This window comes from Podarcis erhardii (assembly GCF_964252035.2).
Source record: "Podarcis erhardii genome assembly, chromosome: 16".
NCBI lineage: Eukaryota > Metazoa > Chordata > Lepidosauria > Squamata > Lacertidae > Podarcis > Podarcis erhardii.
In genome coordinates, this window is record NC_138514.1 from 25,043,985 (window position 1) to 25,061,115 (window position 17,131).

General features: G+C 47.7%; 2 protein-coding genes and 1 long non-coding RNA gene across 3 annotated transcripts in view; 2 read left to right on the forward strand and 1 right to left on the reverse strand.

Moving 5' to 3' along the window:
- Positions 1–2,282, forward strand: part of MLXIPL (MLX interacting protein like) — a 48,478-nt gene extending 46,196 nt beyond the window's left edge. The window contains exon 17 of the mRNA XM_081843784.1: positions 642–2,282. Within this exon, the coding sequence (XP_081699910.1) occupies positions 642–763 (122 nt within the window). The 3' untranslated portion in view covers positions 764–2,282. The remainder of the gene's footprint in view (positions 1–641) is intronic.
- A 5,236-nt stretch (positions 2,283–7,518) lies between these two features.
- Positions 7,519–9,250, forward strand: DNAJC30 (DnaJ heat shock protein family (Hsp40) member C30). The gene has a single exon (XM_081843986.1). It carries the CDS (start codon positions 7,630–7,632, stop codon positions 8,302–8,304), a length of 675 nt encoding a protein of 224 aa, XP_081700112.1. The 5' UTR covers positions 7,519–7,629; the 3' UTR covers positions 8,305–9,250.
- A 4,647-nt stretch (positions 9,251–13,897) lies between these two features.
- On the reverse strand, positions 13,898–16,968 carry LOC309331648. The gene is made up of 2 exons (XR_014151927.1): positions 14,730–16,968; positions 13,898–14,361 (listed from the first exon to the last, which is right to left on the reverse strand). It is a non-coding gene; the product is annotated as an uncharacterized lncRNA (long non-coding RNA).
- Positions 16,969–17,131: the final 163 nt, after the last annotated feature.

Consider the following 17,131-nt stretch of genomic DNA (forward strand, 5'->3'; position numbering starts at 1 on the left):
CCCCACTTCCTTCCCTCCAGGAGGGTGATGGCAGTTGGGTCTTTCAACACTGTCTCCATCTTCTTCCTAGTACAGCAAAGGGGTCCTGGATAAGGAGGCTCTTGGACGAGGCGGGGCACCATGTAGAAAATATACACAAAGATAATAATAATAATAATAATAATAATAATAATAATAATAATAATAATTGCACAGGAAAGAGCAGTTGAGCAAAGCTAGGAAATGGTGTGTACATTCTGGAAGCTATCTCCGTGCTGCCTCGCAAGGCCAAAAGTGTGAATGGCTTCTGTTGGGAATCGACTCATTCTCAAGTGGAGCTAGCGATGCTCCCGAATCCCAGGAAACCACAGGAGGGGAGAGTTCTGTTGTGCTTGTGGGTTTCCTATTGGGCATTAGGTGGGCAGCTCTGAGAACAGGATACTGGGCTAGACCTGATCGAGCTACAGAGTTCTTCATAAGTGCTCACTGACGTTTTTAAAAGAGGACGAGGCAAAGTTTTTGTTGTCATTGCACTTATTATTATTATTATTATTATTACACTTGATTTATTAATTGCCTTCTGAAGCACTGTCTCGGCATCGATGGCTTGATCCAGCTACATGACTTTGCTGATGGTCTAATGCCTGCTTTTCTTCCTTCAGCCGTCCTGAGCTCCCTCCGTCAGCTGAGCGTTTCCACCTCGATCCTGACCAACCCGGCGGCCATCCCTGAGCAGGCCACCCAGGCAGTGACAAGGGCAGGAGCCAGCAATGGTTCTTCGTAGCCCCAGAGGATGGTGAGACTCCAGCAGGGGCCGTTGGCTAGAGCAGCACCAGCAAGATCTCTCATCCCAGCTGAGGAACTGTTTTCCAGAGCGGCTTGGAGGAGAGAAGCAGCCTGGAAGAAATTGCCCACACCCCAGGCTGGCCAGCCCCCATTCCTGGAAGGGAAGCCTCCTTCAGCCTGGCAGGCTATTCTGTGCCCATTTCTTCCTGAATTTACTAGCGACCACAGCTCAAAAACCACCCGGCGCAAGCCACAACCGCAGCACTCTCCACATCCTGGCCTATGTAGGAAGTGGACTTGCCACCAGACCTCATGTAGGCTGTGTACTTCTTCACACAGCGCATAGTTCAAGTGTGGAACTCGCTCCTGCAGGGAGCAGTGATGGCCACCAACCTAGATGGCTCTAAAGAAGATTAGACTAATTTGGGAGGGAGGGCTATTGATGGCTACTAGCCATGATGGCTATGCTCTGCCTCCACAGTTGAATACCAGTTGCTGGAAATGGCAAGAGAGGAGAGGGCTCCTGCTCCTGCTTGTGGGTTTCCCAGGAGAGGCATCTGGGTGGCCACTGTGAGAACAGGATGCTGGACTAGATGGGCCCTCTTTGGCTCAATATAGCGGGACTATTCTGATCTTCTGGTGTCTGCTTTCTCTCTGCAGACATAGTGGACACTCTTCAGCTTCTGCAGTGGCACTGTGCCACTTTCCCAGTCACTGTGGGTTCTGGAAGATGCCCTTTTTCCTCTGTCAAATCTTGCCTGTCTCCATCAGTGCCACCCAGGCCTGTGAGATGCGCCCATGTTGCAACTGGACAACCCCCTGCTTGTGCCTTAGGCCACATTTCAATCATTTTAGGGGACTTTTTTCCAAAGGGAATCCCAATGGCACCCCACTTATATTGGTAGAACACACATGGTTGCTTTTCCCAAATGAAGAAAGACCTACATTTTCAGACAGGGTACATGGTCTCATTCTTCATTTGTGGGGAAACTTAGCCAAACCGCTGTTGTTACGTTTTTGCATTCACTAATTTCTGAGTGAAAGGGAGTTTCAGGGCCCTCTTTTCTCAGATGCCTCTCAGAAACCTGCACACTAGGCACAAACCCTCTCAGTGTTTTATCTCCGGAATATGGAACTCTAATGTAGACTGCCCTTGAATGTGGAGGTCTCACTTAGCTGTAACATTTAGTTGCCCCAGCATCAACCCACCTGCTAAACAGTGCAGCAACTGCCTTCCGCTAGCCAGCAAACTCCCCTGGTGACCTTTTATTAAGCTCATGCCTGCCTCTCTTTTCCAGCCCATGTTTAAACTGCAAAAAAATATTCTCAACCCTCCACCCAAGGGAAATAAATCCCAGCTGCTCCTGTCTCTTTCAAAATGAAACCATCAGAACCGTCTTGTGCCAGGCTGTGCCAAATCCGAAACAAGCAGCCACAATTGTAACAAGGACATGTTTGCACCTGCGTAGCGGAAACACTGCCTCCCAGTGCAGCAATAAAACTTCTGCCAAAGCTTACATTTATTCTGTAATGTGATCTATTTGCTTATATTTTCTGTAGTTGCCCCCCCCCTTTTACAATTGGGATCAAAAAGAGCTTCTTTGAGCTCTCGCATTCTTTAGGGAAAGAGCCATAGCTCAGTGGTAGAGTGTCTGCCTTAGAACCAGAAGGTCCCAACTTCAATCCGCAACAGCATCTCCAGGCAGGGTTGAGAGAAACTCCCTCCTGAAACCCTGGGGAGCTGCTGCCAATCAGTGTAGGCAGTACTGAGTTAGATGGGCCTAACAGTCTGACTTGATATATCAAGGCAGCTCCCTGACGACTCCTTCTGCAGGCTAGTGTAAGCCTAACAATCTCACAACACGTTCATTTAAGCAAACCCCGAAATTTTAGGCTTCATGTCTAACAGGTTTTTATTTCAGCAGGCTGCATTCCCAAACTTCTGGCTAATTTGTTCTCTCCCTGCCTTGCATCTCCTGTAGAGTTATGGGGATTGCCTCTTACAGTGAAAGAAGCCTTTGCTTCTGTGTGCCTGACATTTCAGGAATGTGTGTGTGTTTGGCAGTGGCTTACGATGTCTCTATACTATAGTCAGTGGTTTGTCCCCACATTTTTCATGAGTGAGAGAGTCATGCTATGACAACACTGTACTGTGGCCCATGGTTAGTTCTGTAGGTAAGGCTAAAGGGAGAGAGTAACCTGCAACAACCCTGCAGTTTAATCCAGTCTCTATATCAGTGGTTCCCAAACTTTTTTGGGGGTTACTGCCCCCATTGTTCCAAAAACTCATTCCCAGGGCTCCCTACCCTATAAAAAGCATTATTCAGAATAGCAGTTTGCATGGCCTACTAAGGAATGTAATAACACAGTAAAATTCAAATGAGTAACAATTAATTGCACATTTTTTCAAAATCAAATTAAAAGTCTTTAGTTCAATTAATTCAACAAAATTGATGAAGTGGATCCAGTGATACCAACTTTTCAAAGTAATTTTCATTTCTAGCTGTCCGCTTTTGGAACCAGTGCTCTATATTATATGGATATGGCAGGGTGTTCTGGCAGGGACCCATTTACAACATCCCTGCAATGTAGACTGCTGCTGTTATTCCATTTTGTGGCAGTGCATGATGGCTGACAACAGCCCTGCAAAGTAGGGTGCTTCCAGGTGGGACTTTACAGTGGTATTGGTGCTCCTCACGCACACAATATCAGCATCAAAATGCCAGTCTGTATAAATCACATGCATCCCCATTTAATCTGGATTCATCCTTTCCAGGGGAAATCCAGCAAGTAAACATAAACTAGTTGTTTCCAATGACTTGTTTGCAGTGTCAAGCTGGTGTCTGGAAGCACCCCCAGTCTGTGGTTAATGGTGCAGGGTGGGAGGTGAGACTGAGGCAGAGAGAGAGTAGCTTGCGCCAACCATGCAGTATAGATTGATGTAAGGACTGGGGTTTGGCTTTTGCTGACCAGCTCCCATGGGACTCTGAGCCCCCTAAGTCCATGATTGGTCAGAGAAGAATGGATGGAGGCAGGATCCAGTGGAAAGCAAGCATATCTTTATTTTCTGTTGCAATAGAGTTCCCTTCCCTCCATGCAAGGAGGGAGAGACCCAGAACAAAGTGTGCAGGAACCTTTAAAGACTTTTGACATTGCCCAACCCCTTCGCCAAAGACCACCCTAAAAGCATCACACATACATCATAGGAGGCAGTCTACAGCAGAAATCCTGTCTGCCAGGATACCTGATGGTGGTCACTGATTCCATTACCTGGGCAGCTTGGCCATTCTTTTGTAATGGTAATGTTACCGGAATCAGAATGGGGGGGGGCACACACCTGTTCCCATGGCGGGGGTCACTAGACTTCTACTGGTCTGCTCCCTTCATTTCCTTCCCCTTCACATCCAGGGTGTGCTCACAGATAAGGATAGACCAGTTGCCATACTCATTCATTATTCCCCATCCGCAAGACGCCAAGCCAATCAAGAACTATCATTCAAATAGCTGTCAAACCGGCAACCAATCAGAAGAGTCCATTTTGACAGCAACTTTGATATGCTTATACAATAGCACCCCCTAACAAGGGCTCAGCTGGGGTTGCAGAGAAACTCCGCTTGTTATTAGTGTGTCTAGTTTAGCTTTTAGACTTTTTCTAAACATGTACGTTTAGAAATTCATATAAAATTAGGACTTCTGGGTTGGCGCCATCGCCGAATGGCGGACTCCCTCCGAGCTCCGGAGGGAGCCTGCTCGGCAGGGGCTGGGTCCTACCGCGCCGGTGATGCGGGGACCCTCAAAAACCATGGGCGTTGAAACCCATGGACATGGTGACTCGGCGGGCACCGTTTGCGCCCCCCCGACCCGCGAAGGAGCCTTTTTAAAGGCTCCGGAGCGGGGGACGGGGGGTGGTGTGGTGCTATGAGTCCTCCGCTCCCCCTGCCGAGCGAAGCCGCATGCCATTTGACGGAGAGCTCTGACTTCTTCCATTGAAAATCTGGACTAAAAAGAACAACCCGTGAGTAATCGGAAATCGGACTTAAAAGGGAAATTTTTTTTTTTAAATTCGGAGCGAGCGGGGGAGGTGCAAAAAGGAAGTCCGTCTCCCCCCTGTTGTAGAGGATTTAAAGCAAAGGATTTGACAACTAAGATCGAGAGCTACCTTATATTGATAAAGTTATTAATTTCACGATGGAAAATTATAAGACTGTGCTGGAGGAGAAAAGTGGAACGTAAGAGCTAAAATGCACCCCCCCCCGGGAACCGGGAGCGATCCGCGAGAGCGCCTGGTGAGGAGAAATAGAAGCTTTGACAGCTGTCAAAGGAGCTGTCAAAGTTGAAGAATAAAAAGAGAACTTTGTTACGAGGGCTTTGCCGGTTACATTTGCTACAATTTGATATAAATTGTTGAAAACAAGGGACAACAAGTTACTCTGACTGTTGGGTGTGATCTGGAAGGAAACTGAGTTACTATAATCCCTCTAGAGGGGCTGTGGAATACTACAAGTATTGCTGGCATGGAATTTGAATAGGACTTTTTATCTCCTGGGAAAACTGCAGAAATGGAACACTATTTTGTCTACAGAGGTCTCTACACTAAAGGAGACAATAGATTTATCTATTGAAGAATGGAAGGGACTTGACGTAAGGTTTTGTTCCTGAATAACAAAGCCTCTGTAGAGGAATTAGAAGCTTTTGGAATTAGAACATTTTTGCAGTGGAGCAGGAAAAGAAACCAGAGGAAAGTGAGGAGAGAGAACAACAAGAACAACAAGAACAACAAGAATTGGACAAAGCTGGAAGTGGGAACATTTGGGACATCCAGATTTGAAAGGTCTAAAGAAATAAAATTGGAGTTTTTACTCTTAAATATAGAGATCTGGATGGAAAAAATGGACCTTCTTAAGATAGAGTCCTTCCAAGATTGGATGTTCGAAACTAAAGACGACCAAAAAGACGGCAAAAGACTATTAAAAAGACGGCAAAGTGGATTTGTGAAGGATTTCGGCCTAGATGTGGGATCTCCAGGATGACAGCAGACATTGATGGACATTGGGGAACGCAACCGGGAAAGGGGGGAGGAAATTTAGAATCCAAAGGGTGTAAAATTATACTTTATTTTTTATTCTTATTATCTTATTCTGTTCTGCATATTAAAGAGGGGAACTCGTGGAAGGGAACAGGGGTCGATTTTAGGGGATGGGAAAATATCTTTAACATTGGGTCAATGATAATAAGTCCAAAATTTGGGGTAAGAACTTGCTGAATCTATTTGAAGGAACTGGAATACAAAAGGGGGTGGGGTGGGGAAGTCCAGGGAAGATGCTAATGAAAATAAGGTTTAAAGTGGATGTTTATTTTTTTTCTTTTTCTTTCTTTGTTATATTTGGAAATTTTCAATAAATATTATTTTTTTAAAAAAATAGAAATTCATATAAAATTAATGCTCACAATTTCAACATTGTCTTGCTCAGAGGAGGGAGGCCTACCAGAGGAGGGGCTTGATCTATGGGTAAGGTCAGCCATAAGCATAGGACAACACTACCTGCTCCAGAGTGCCAGACTGGAAGTCATTGCAAAGACAATGACTATCCTGCTTCAGTGGATTGGGGTCTCAGTAAAAACAAAGGGGTGTACTTGACTCAACTAGGAGAAAATAGGAAGATGTAAATACTTTCTTTGTTGTACCTGGAAACAGGAATGTAGAGTAAGTTTGACTGACAGGGCAGGTCTGACACTCAAGTTTCAGTTCAGATGCTACACCTGATTTATGACAAGTGCATGATGTTTTTCCATGGGTGTTGTGGGTAACTATGGGGAACTTTTAAAAGGAGAAGCACCTTTGTTCGGGGCTTCTTTCTGTTTCCTTTATGTTATAGTTTGAAGTCTTGTTGAAACAATTAAGATCAGGCCTCCTGGCTGCTATTTTACTTCATTATCTTGCCTTTTCTTTGATGATCCAACTCGAGCCCAGGGAACTTGCCACTACAGCAAATACTTTAGTTCCTGAATCCAGGTCACAGGCTCACCCTGTTCATACACAAGTACGCCCTTAAGACAGGATTTGCAGCATCTGTAAGTGAAAAGACAATGGGAAAGCTTTCCCCATTTGCCTCCCTTACTGTAGGAATATTTGAGGTCATTGGGAGAGTCAAAATGGCTTCAGGACTGAGGGAGAAAGAAGAGGGAGAACCATAACTTTGAAAATGTTTTGTTTGAAACTTGGAGTTTGTGAGAGAATTTATCCATAACCAGATCACTTCTGACCTGAATTTACAACACCCCTGCAGAGCGGTCCAGTGCAGCTACGATATTCTCAGGAAGATATGAGGGCTGATGCTTGGGAAGAAGATGGTTTCTAAGAGCCCTGCAGTGTAGTCCAGTGCGTTTCCCACTATGGCGTGGGCTGAGAGGAGCTTACAACAGCCCTGCAGTGTAGCCCGCTTCCTCTCCCTCCGCCACAGCCCTCCAATAACACTCACTGCCCCCCCCCCCGCACCTCTTCCCACTGGCGAATAGCCGAGCCACGCATCCCTCCAATCGAGTGCCAAAACGCCATCACTCTGCGCGCTCCTCCTCTTCCATCGACCAGCTGTGCGGGCAAATGCGCCGCCTTATGACGCCATTTGCCCGCCCTCGCCCGTGATGCGTTCTTTCCTGCTATTGGCAGAGGAACGCGTCCGTCTGCATCCCGCGCAGCAGCAACCACGGCCGTCCCCGTTTCCCAGCAAGGAACTGCCTCCCAATTGGGTCCTGGCCCTGTGACGTCACTAGCCGGCCGGCTCCTTGCCTCGGAAGCGAGCCAAGATGGCGGAGGTCAGTCGTGGAAGGGCGGCCTGGTTGGGCCGCTGAAGCCGGCGGCATCCCATGGCCTTGTTAAGGGGCCTGAACAAGGGGACGGCGGCCCCACTGCTGTGGGCGCCCCGGTCAGTGCTCTCCCGCCCGCCCCAGACGGCGGGCCTTTCGGGGACCGAATCCGGGGGCGGCACAGGCCGGCCAGGCTCCGGTCCGCAGGACTTCTACGACCTGCTGGGGGTCCCCTCGGGGGCCACGCAGGCGCAGATCAAGACGGCATACTACAAGCAGTCTTTTCTGTACCACCCGGACCGCAACGCCGGCAGCGAGGAGGCGGCGCGGCGCTTCACCCTCGTCAACGAGGCGTACCTGGTGCTGGGCAGCGTCGCCCTCCGAAGGAAGTACGACCGCGGCCTCCTCAGCAGGGAGGACCTGCGCACCGCCGGGAAGCCCTCGGGCAAGACAGCAGGGTCCTCCTCCACCACCACCACCACCTCTTCAGCCACCAGGACGCAGCCCTTTGCCTCCACGTGGCCCCACAACAAGCCCATATTCGACTTTGACAAGTTCTACCAGGCCCACTATGGGGAGCAGCTGGAGCGTGAGCGCTTCATCCGCGAGAAACGACGGGAGATGCAGAAGCGCAAGGCCGAGATGGAAAACATGTGGCGGCGGGAGCACCTGCAGGAGTTGCTGGCCGCCATCACTTTCTTGTCAGCTCTGATCCTCCTGGTCAGCTTCAAGTGAGCAAGGAGGAGGAGAAGCTGGCATGGCCAGGTGTTACTTTGGGCTTGCCACTCCTGGGGGACTTCCTCCTGGAGCAGGCAGAACCGGCTAGGAGAAGCATGTCCTCCCCAAAGGCTCTGGCCTCAAGGGGTACACAAAGCGTCCCTCATGAAGGCTGATGTGGGCTCCCACCAGGGCCAAGCTTGGAGGGATCTCTGCTTTCCTACATGCCTCACTGTAATCACCCAGAGAACACAACAAACAATCTCAGAAGGATTTGGAATGTTGCCAAGCAACCCCTCCCTACACAGTGCTGGGGAGCAAGACTCCAGATGCCAGTTCCAATGATAATAAAACCTTTAAAACGTGCTTTACTTTGCCTTAGAAATCATACCCCTATCATCCAATTATTGTTGGCATTGAATTGGTTGCCTCAGCTGTTTTATTTGGATCAAAGTGCAAGTGGGTTTAATTTCCCACACCTAATTGTACTGTAAGAAGTAGATGGTATTTATGCATGTCAATGTATTTGGCATAGTGCTTCAGTTAGCAGGTGTCATCTCTGTAGCTTGAAATTCTCCCTTCCTCTGGGTGGGTTGGGGAGGGAGGGATTTCAGGTCTACCTTTCCTTTCTTTCATAGAGATTGTGCTGACTCATTGGGGTGTCCCCTGCACTTGGGCCCTAAAAAGCTGCTCCACAAATTGGGCACTTAACAAACCTCTTTGTTTTGATAAAGGATGCATCTGAAGAGAAGAAAGTTCTCATTTGGAGACTTTGTGGTGGCTTCTAATAGTCTTTGGGGAAATGCATTCTCTTATGGGGTAAACTGCTGTAGGATTCACTCTTGCAGTTTGGAATGTAATGACGTGGCCACAGTGTTTTGATCTGTATATCCAAAGGATTCAAACCAATCATGTGAATGATATTTTTTTTAATATGCTGTATAAAGACTCACAGAAACATTTAGGAACTGTCTCCTTGTCCTTCCAAGTCTTAAAGTGAAGCACTTAGATGCTTTTGGAAACACAGCTGCCTGGTCCCCTCTTTGATTGGTAAGGTAAAGGGGCCCCTGACGGTTAGGCCCAGTCGCAGATGACTCTGGAGTTGCAGCGCTTTACTGGCCAAGAGAGCCAGCATACAGCTTCCGGGTCATGTGGCCAGCATGACCAAGCAGCTTCTGGTGAACCAGAGTAGTGCACAGAAATGCATTTACCTTCCCGCCGGAGTGGTACCTATTTATCTACTTGCACTTTGATGTGCTTTTGAACTGTTAGGTAGGCAGGAGCAGGGACCAAGCAATGGGAGCTCACCCCATTGCGGGGATTTGAACCACCGACCTTCCAATCGGCAAGCCCTAGGCTCTGTGGTTTAGACCACAGTGCCACCCTTTGATTGGTGTTGAGTTGTAAAAGTAAGCAACCATTGTGTGGGGTTATTTAGAAGGCCAAGAGAGGAGAGAGTAACATTTGGTGAATGTTATTACTGCATTGCAGGGGGTTGGGATAGATGACCCTTTGATTCCCTTCAAACTCTAACATGTTATTCTTTGAATACATATGGGTAGGTTTCACTGAAATTGCAGGTGGGTTGAAGGTTGTGGGTCAGGGAAAGTCTTCTAGTAAAAGGTGAGTTTTTAGTAGGCTGTGGGAAGGGAAGAAGCCCGCCCCCTTCTTCTCCCCATATTCTTTCCATTCACCATTCCTTCTTGCAATTCCCTTTGAAGCAAGTTAGGAGAGGAGGGCAACCACCCTGAGCTGTGGTTGGTCCAGCTCAGCAACTCCCCTTGTGTTGAAATGTTTTTCCAAGCACTGGGTTGCTGTTCCCGAGTGGTACAGCAGAGGGGGTCCTTGCATCATTGTTCAGCTGACAGTGAAAGGAAACTGATTTTCATTTGGAAAGGATATCGTCATCCCACAGCTAAATAAGGAGGGAATGGCTTGCTCAGCCAGGCTTGGTGAGGGAGCTCTTCTCACTGTTAGGTTGATGGCAGGGAAGAAGTTTTTTTGGGGGGGTGGCTGATGAAGAAGCCTGAAACTAGCTGGGGAGGTAGTAGGATAACTGGATCACAAAACTATGAAAGGTACCTGATAGAAATATAGATGATTATATTGATTTCTCCCTAAGTGAAAACCTCACCAGGCAACCAGCCCTTCCATTGCATTTGAGTATTTGCATCTGATTCAGGGTGCTGCTGCTGCTGTCCTCCAAGCCCAGGTATCCCTTGGCCATTCAGAATAGCCCCCCTCCATCTCCCTTTTTGGCTGTGGAGTTTCAACTCCTGCTACAATTGTTGGACCACTTCCTTGGACAAATGTCTTTCCTCAGACACCTATGAGACACTTGAGCTAGCATTAGGGAGAGCGGCGGCATACAGACAAGAATGCAATTCTGACTGGCTTGGGCAGAAAATGAGTGAAGCTCTTTGCTGAATGCTATCCCTGATGAACTCATCCTGGTCTTGCAAAGTGCAGGTCCTTGCATCTGGCCTCTAATCCCTACCTGGCCTGTGTGCCAAATCCTGCCTCCCAACTGCAACCCCCCACTGCAAATTGAATTATCATCCGTGGGTTTCTACTGAGGATTGAACTTTAATCTTCATACACTTGAGTATATCCTCATAGCTCATAGTCTAGTTCCACTGCAGGAAAAGATGCATCTGTCAGAATTCCTTCTCCTAACAGCATGAAGCAATAGTCAACATAACTCTAGTTCTGCTTCTGATGCTTTCTGTGCAGACGAGGGTGAGCAAGATGATAATATCATTGTAGAGTTGGAAAGGGTAAACTAGTCCAAACCCCTGTAATGCAGGAATAAAGGGTCTGGAAACAGAGCCTTACGAGGAACAGTTGAGGGAGTTGGGTATGTTTAGCCTGGAGAAGAGAAGGCTTGAGGAAGATGGAGCAAGCTGCTTTTTGCTGATCCAGAGGGGATGACCCGAACCAATGGTCAAATAACAGGAAAGGAAATTCTGACGAAACCTTAGGAAGAACCTTCTGGTAGTAAGAGCTGTTTGACAGTGGAACAGACTCCCTTGGAAGGTGGTGTAACCTTCACTGGAGGTTTTTTAACAGGTTGGATGGGCATCTTTCAGGGATTCTTTTGCTGTGTTTCCTGCAGTGCAGGGGGTTGGACTAGATGACTATTGGGGGTCCTTTCCAATCCTACAATTCTTTGGTTTCAGCTTGATTTTCAAGCGTGAAGCCTGAAGTCCCAGGATTGGGTTTCCTCAGTGCTTTGGACCTCTTCTCCCCCAAGTTCACAAAAGCTAGCCCACAAATTAAAGAAGAAAAATGTGATTGGGCTGCCAGCCTATTCATGACTGTTGGATACAACTCACATCAGCCCCAGGCAGCATGGGATGGTGAAGGGAGCTGGGAGTCCAAAACATCCCAAAGACCACGCAAGTTGAAGGATATTGACTTAGCATGTAGGACCAGGGAGACCCAGGTTTAAATCCCACCCACCTTCAGCTATGTAGTTCACTAGGTCACCTTCAGAGTCTCTCTCTCTCTCTCTCTCTCTCTCTCTCTCTCTCTCTCTCTCTCTCTTCTCCCCCTTTCGCCCTCTCCTTCTGCCTGGCCTACCTCATAGGGTTGTGCTGAAGATAAAAATGCAGCATGTGTATGAGAGCACCATGTACGTAGCTCCTTAGAATATATATATAGTAAATAACCAAATAAAAGCACCTGGAAGCCCCCCACAGGCCCCCCCCCAGCCATGCCACAGAGCCTGCAGAAAGGGAGTGGGTATATACTCCTTGTTGCATGTGCTGCTTATTTCAGCCTCGGGGTGGGGGGTCCTCTGCGACACACCCCACACGATCCTGACTGTCGGGTGAAGGCACATCGCAGTTGCTAGGGCTCTTTGGAGAGGTTTGCAGAACAGCAAGACATCCCTGTCTCACACACAGGAGGAGCTGGATGCTGCTGTTGCCAGGGCAACGGGTGGCCCATCAGCGAGCAGGAGAGCCTGGCTTGTCCTCTCCACCAATCGCAGGGCCCGGCTGGCATCCTAGAGACAGCGACTCTGCTGCCTGTAACCAGGGGTTACCCACTGGCAAATGGGAAGCAGATCTCTCTCCCCCCACCTTCCAGTCCCCCCCCTCTCTGGGAAAGCGTTTGATTTCCTATTAACCTAAGCAGCTGGGGGGGCTAAGAGGACCCCCTCCTCCCCATCAGCGGTTACTTAGCAGCTAGTTCATGAGCATAATAACCTGTCCCTGAAGGCTTGGGGGTGGGAGGGGGGGACGGGACAGGATCCAGCCAACTTAGTTCTCCAGCTATGATTCCAGCAAGCAATGCTCGATTTCTGATGGGGGAGCCACCAGGAGCTCAAGGCAAGGCTGAAATTCCACTCTGTCCCTGGTTCCACACAGAGCTGCATTAGCCTGAATGAAGGGGAACAGAGTTTGTGCACCCAAATCAGCATTATTCGGGGTTACTCCAAATCACAACCACAGCCTTAATGTGTGCATACACAAACACACATAGAACTATTTTCAATAGAAACAGTATTTAATTATGAGTGATGACATTCAAGCTCCCCTTACCATTTTCTCCACGGAATTTTTTTTTTTTAAGTTTGTGAAAAGGAAAGTGAGCTACCCAACAACTCTTCCTCTTGCTATCTATCTATCATTAGCATCCTTCTGTCTTGAGAGACAAGGGAGTGTGCTTCCGGGGGTGAAATCACTGCTGCATTAGCAGCACCAAAGTGACCTCCCCAGGGCGCAAGTCTGGGCAGTGTATATGGAGGTCCTGGGCTGCCTAGATGACAAGAATCTCCCCTCTTGGCCTCGCTGATATGGTCCAAAAGAAAGCAGAGCAAGACATTTGGCACCAGCTTGGCTGCAGGAGATGCTGGAAGGAGGAGTACAAGGCACCATCCAACCATCTTAGGGACCTGTTTTCGCATGCAAAGGAAGTCCCTAACTCACTGAGGATTTGAGACCTATCGGCTATCCTCACCCGGTTTAGCTGGCCAATTGAAGCTGTTCCTGGGGTATGGCCAATGTTTCATGCTAACAGCTTATATGAGCCACAGGTGAGAGCTGAGTGCAAAGTGGGGACCAAAGGTGGAGAAACTACCCTAGAAGGAGCATGGTGTACCCTTGTGCTAACACCTCATAAATACATATATGAACGGCATGCTAAACATACCCAATTCCCTCAACCATTCCTCATAAGGCTTGGTTTCCAGGCCCTTTATCACCCTAGTCACCCTTCTCTGCAAACCTTCTAGCTTCTCAATATCCTTCTTAAACTGGGGTGCCCAGAACTGAGCAAAGGAATCTGACCAAGACAGAATATAGCAGTACTGTACATTTCCTCACTGAACTAAGTTAGTCCCTCACTTGAGAGTAGACCTGAACAGGAGTCTGCAACAAAGATCCTTTTATTCTTCAGAGGCCATACCCTTGTTGAACATTTCTCTCCCTGCCCTCGTGTGATGTAAAAATATATTACTGAATGTTAGGCTGTATTTATTGTGTTGAATTATTTTGCTCTTTAATTCCTTATTGGTGTTTCTTGATTGATGCCTGGTTTCTGCTCTTAATATCTGCTGGAGGTTTTGCTGTTAATTAAACACACATTTCATGGTTTTTTTTGGGGGGGGGGACGGACATCTTTTAAAGCATTCTGTCTTTCCAAGAAGCAGCCACTGCTTGTATGACTGGGGAGAGCCTCGCCAATATTTTGTCTGGTGCTTCCCCCGAAACAGAAAACACGGCTGTGCTGTGCTGAGGCAAACGCTCACCCTGCCAGCCGGCTGTTCCTGCTATATTTGCAGGAGCCGTTGGTGATGCGAATTTCTGTTGTGATTGAATGTTCTGTTACTGTCTACCCTGGAGAGCGCTGGGCCTGTGGCCCAAGCCATGCTAATTTGTCAAGGCCTGGGCATAATCCGTTGGAGCTTAATACAGCAGAGAACCAGCCCCTCTCTAGAGGGTGTATTGGCTTCCTGCCTCACAGGGGTGTTGTTAAGGTTGCCCAAGCACCTCCTGCCCTGGGTTTTCCACACTGAGCCTCAAATATTGTATTAATTTACAAATCCCTGGACAATTAAATCCAGGGTACCTCGGGGATCGGGACGCGGGTGGCGCTGTGGGTTAAACCACAGAGCCTAGGACTTGCTGATCAGAAGGTCAGAGGTTTGAATCCCCGTGACGGGGTTAGCTCCCGTTGCTCGGCCCCTGCTCCTGCCAACCTAGCAGTTCGAAAGCACATAAAAGTCCAAGTAGATAAATAGGTACCACTCCGGCGGGAAGGTAAACGGCGTTTCCGTGTGCTGCTCTGGTTTGCCAGAAGCGGCTTAGTCCTCTTGGCCACATGACCCGGAAGCTGTACGCCGGCTCCCTCGGCCAATAAAGCGAGATGAGCGCCGCAACCCCAGAGTCGGCTACGACTGGACCTAATGGTCAGGGGTCCCTTTACCTTTACCTTACCTCGGGGATCACCCGATCCCTTAAGATATCCCAGCTCGATCAGTGAGAACATCTGAAGGAGTGCTGTTGATCATTTCCAGAGCTGGCGAGGCTCATATGACAACAATGAGAAGCCAAGACCTGTGGAACTCTCTGCCACTACATAGCAGGCCAACTTTTAAATACCTGTTGTTAACTTTGTTATTCCACCAAGCCAATGCAGACTATTAAGAATATATCTTTCCACAATGATTTACTGATGCTTGTTTTTAGCTTTTTTGTTTTTCTCTTGTTATGCTTTTCCTATCTGCTTTTATGTTTTTATTGCTGTAAACTGCTTTGCTATATTTTTACGGTATACAAATATTTTTATAAGTAAACAAAACAAATATCATTTTAAACATTTGTCTGAATTGTTAAAACTTTGCTTATAGGGAAGCCTGCTGTGTTGCAAAGCACAGGGCCTGTGAGACACACGTACCCTGCCATAGTCAATCAGCATCTTAACTTCCAGAGGGTCCGCTCTCCCAGTTTTCCTCACAGATCTACGGGGCATCAATAGGACTTCCTGGGTCCAGTATACTGTATGCCCTTTTAGGGTCCCTTCCAACTCTATAATTCTATGACCAACCTGGTTGCCCTCCTCTGCACACCTTCCAGAACTGGACACAGGATACCAAGTCGGGTCTAACCAAGGCAGAACAGAATTTCCCTTGATCTGGACTCTAGATTTCTGTTGATACAGCCTAGAATTACATTAGCTTTATTTGCTGCTGCATCACACTGTTGACTCATGTTCAGCTTGTGGTCTCAGCAGACCACCTATTCGTCTCATATCCGGAACAGAAATCAACCCAACAAATACAGCTGGTGTTCAATGTTGTTGTTTTCCATGTGACCACCTTTAAGATAGCTGAGGACGGCTTTCATATCTTCTCCAGGTTAAACTTCCCCATCTCCCTCAATTGTTCCTCATAAGATTCTGTACCAAGTAGCCCTTAGTGCCTTTGTGACATCAGCAGCCACTCCTCCAATCTTCAGCCTGTTCTCAGACCTATCTGCATGCTTAGCAACCAACACGCCCAGCACATTGCAATGACTGCCATTGTTAGCAGGTCCGTGACCACTGATTTAAGAGATAGGCATGAGCTTAAATAGGCAACTATACGTTGCCACTGTGGCTACTTTCGGAGACCACAGGGGATTGTGACTTAATGGGTACATCTTCCAAATTTTCATGTTCAAATTAGAAAACAATTTGCACTGAAGGGTTTGACTAGATGACCCTTGGGTCCCTTCCAATTTGACAGTTCTATGAAAATCTCATTGTTTCCACCATGATGCTGGTCTCCCGCCCGCCCACATACTTCAATGTCTGTAGAATGCAGATGACCCCTGCAGTTGAAAACGCCGCTGGCAGAAATGTATTCCTTCGATTTATTCCAAAGAATATATTTATATTTATATACTTGTTTCCACACTTATTTTTCCAAAAACATTACATGGAAAAGAAAACGTCCACAAAGACAGCATGGGGTCTACCTTGAAGCTGCCGGAATCGGATTGAGACCGTGGGAATATTTAAAGACCCCCACCCACCCCACCCAACCCCTGACACACATGGAAAGTTTTGCAGTGGATCCTGAAAGAGAGAGGTTCTGGCTTGTAATAGGGTGGGGGTGGGGAGAGTGTCAAGAAAGTTCAGTTGATGTTTCGGAGACAGGGAGAACCCCAGGAAACTGCCCCTTCCTCTCCTCCCCCACCCCCCGTTTCTCAAATATTGCAGAAAAAAACCCAAATCAGCAAAATTATATTCCAAGAACGAGGCCACTAGGCTTTCTCGGGAAAGTGAGGTCTTTTTTGGGGGGGATGTTCCTGGATATAGGTGGAAATACATTATCACCCACCTCCCCCCCCAAAACCAGGATGTGGGGCTCTTTCAAAACTCAACCCAGGTGGTTGTATTTTTTTTAAACCTAGCCATCAAATAGGAAAACTGTTCTGTATCGATGCTAGAAAACCAGCTGCGTTACATTTGCATGCATTTAAATGAATTAAAATATAATTGCCCAATGGCCCCCCCTTCCTCCTCTCCTTCCTTGGGAGCTGAGACAACTTAGAAGGTTTCAGACAAATTTTGGAATGTCAGATTTCCTCTGCAAATGGAGCCATCCCGCCCCCGCCCCCCGAATATTCTAAAGCAACACCCTCTGTTACATTTCCAGTGAAAACATGAAGTTTGGGCAAATTCATGGATGGAGAGATACCGTATTTTTTGCACCATAACACTCACTTTTTTTCCTCCTAGAAAGTAAGGGGAAATGTCTGTGTGTGTTATGGAGGAAATGCCTACGGGTGGCATGTCTGTGGATTTTCTTCCTCTAAAAACTATGTGTGTGTTATGGTCAGGTGCGTGTTATAGA

What these genes read in the sequence shown, in the direction of transcription:
- DNAJC30 (XM_081843986.1), top strand. Translation starts at nt 7,630, where the DNA reads ATGGCCTTGTTAAGGGGCCTGAACAAGGGGACGGCGGCCCCACTGCTG.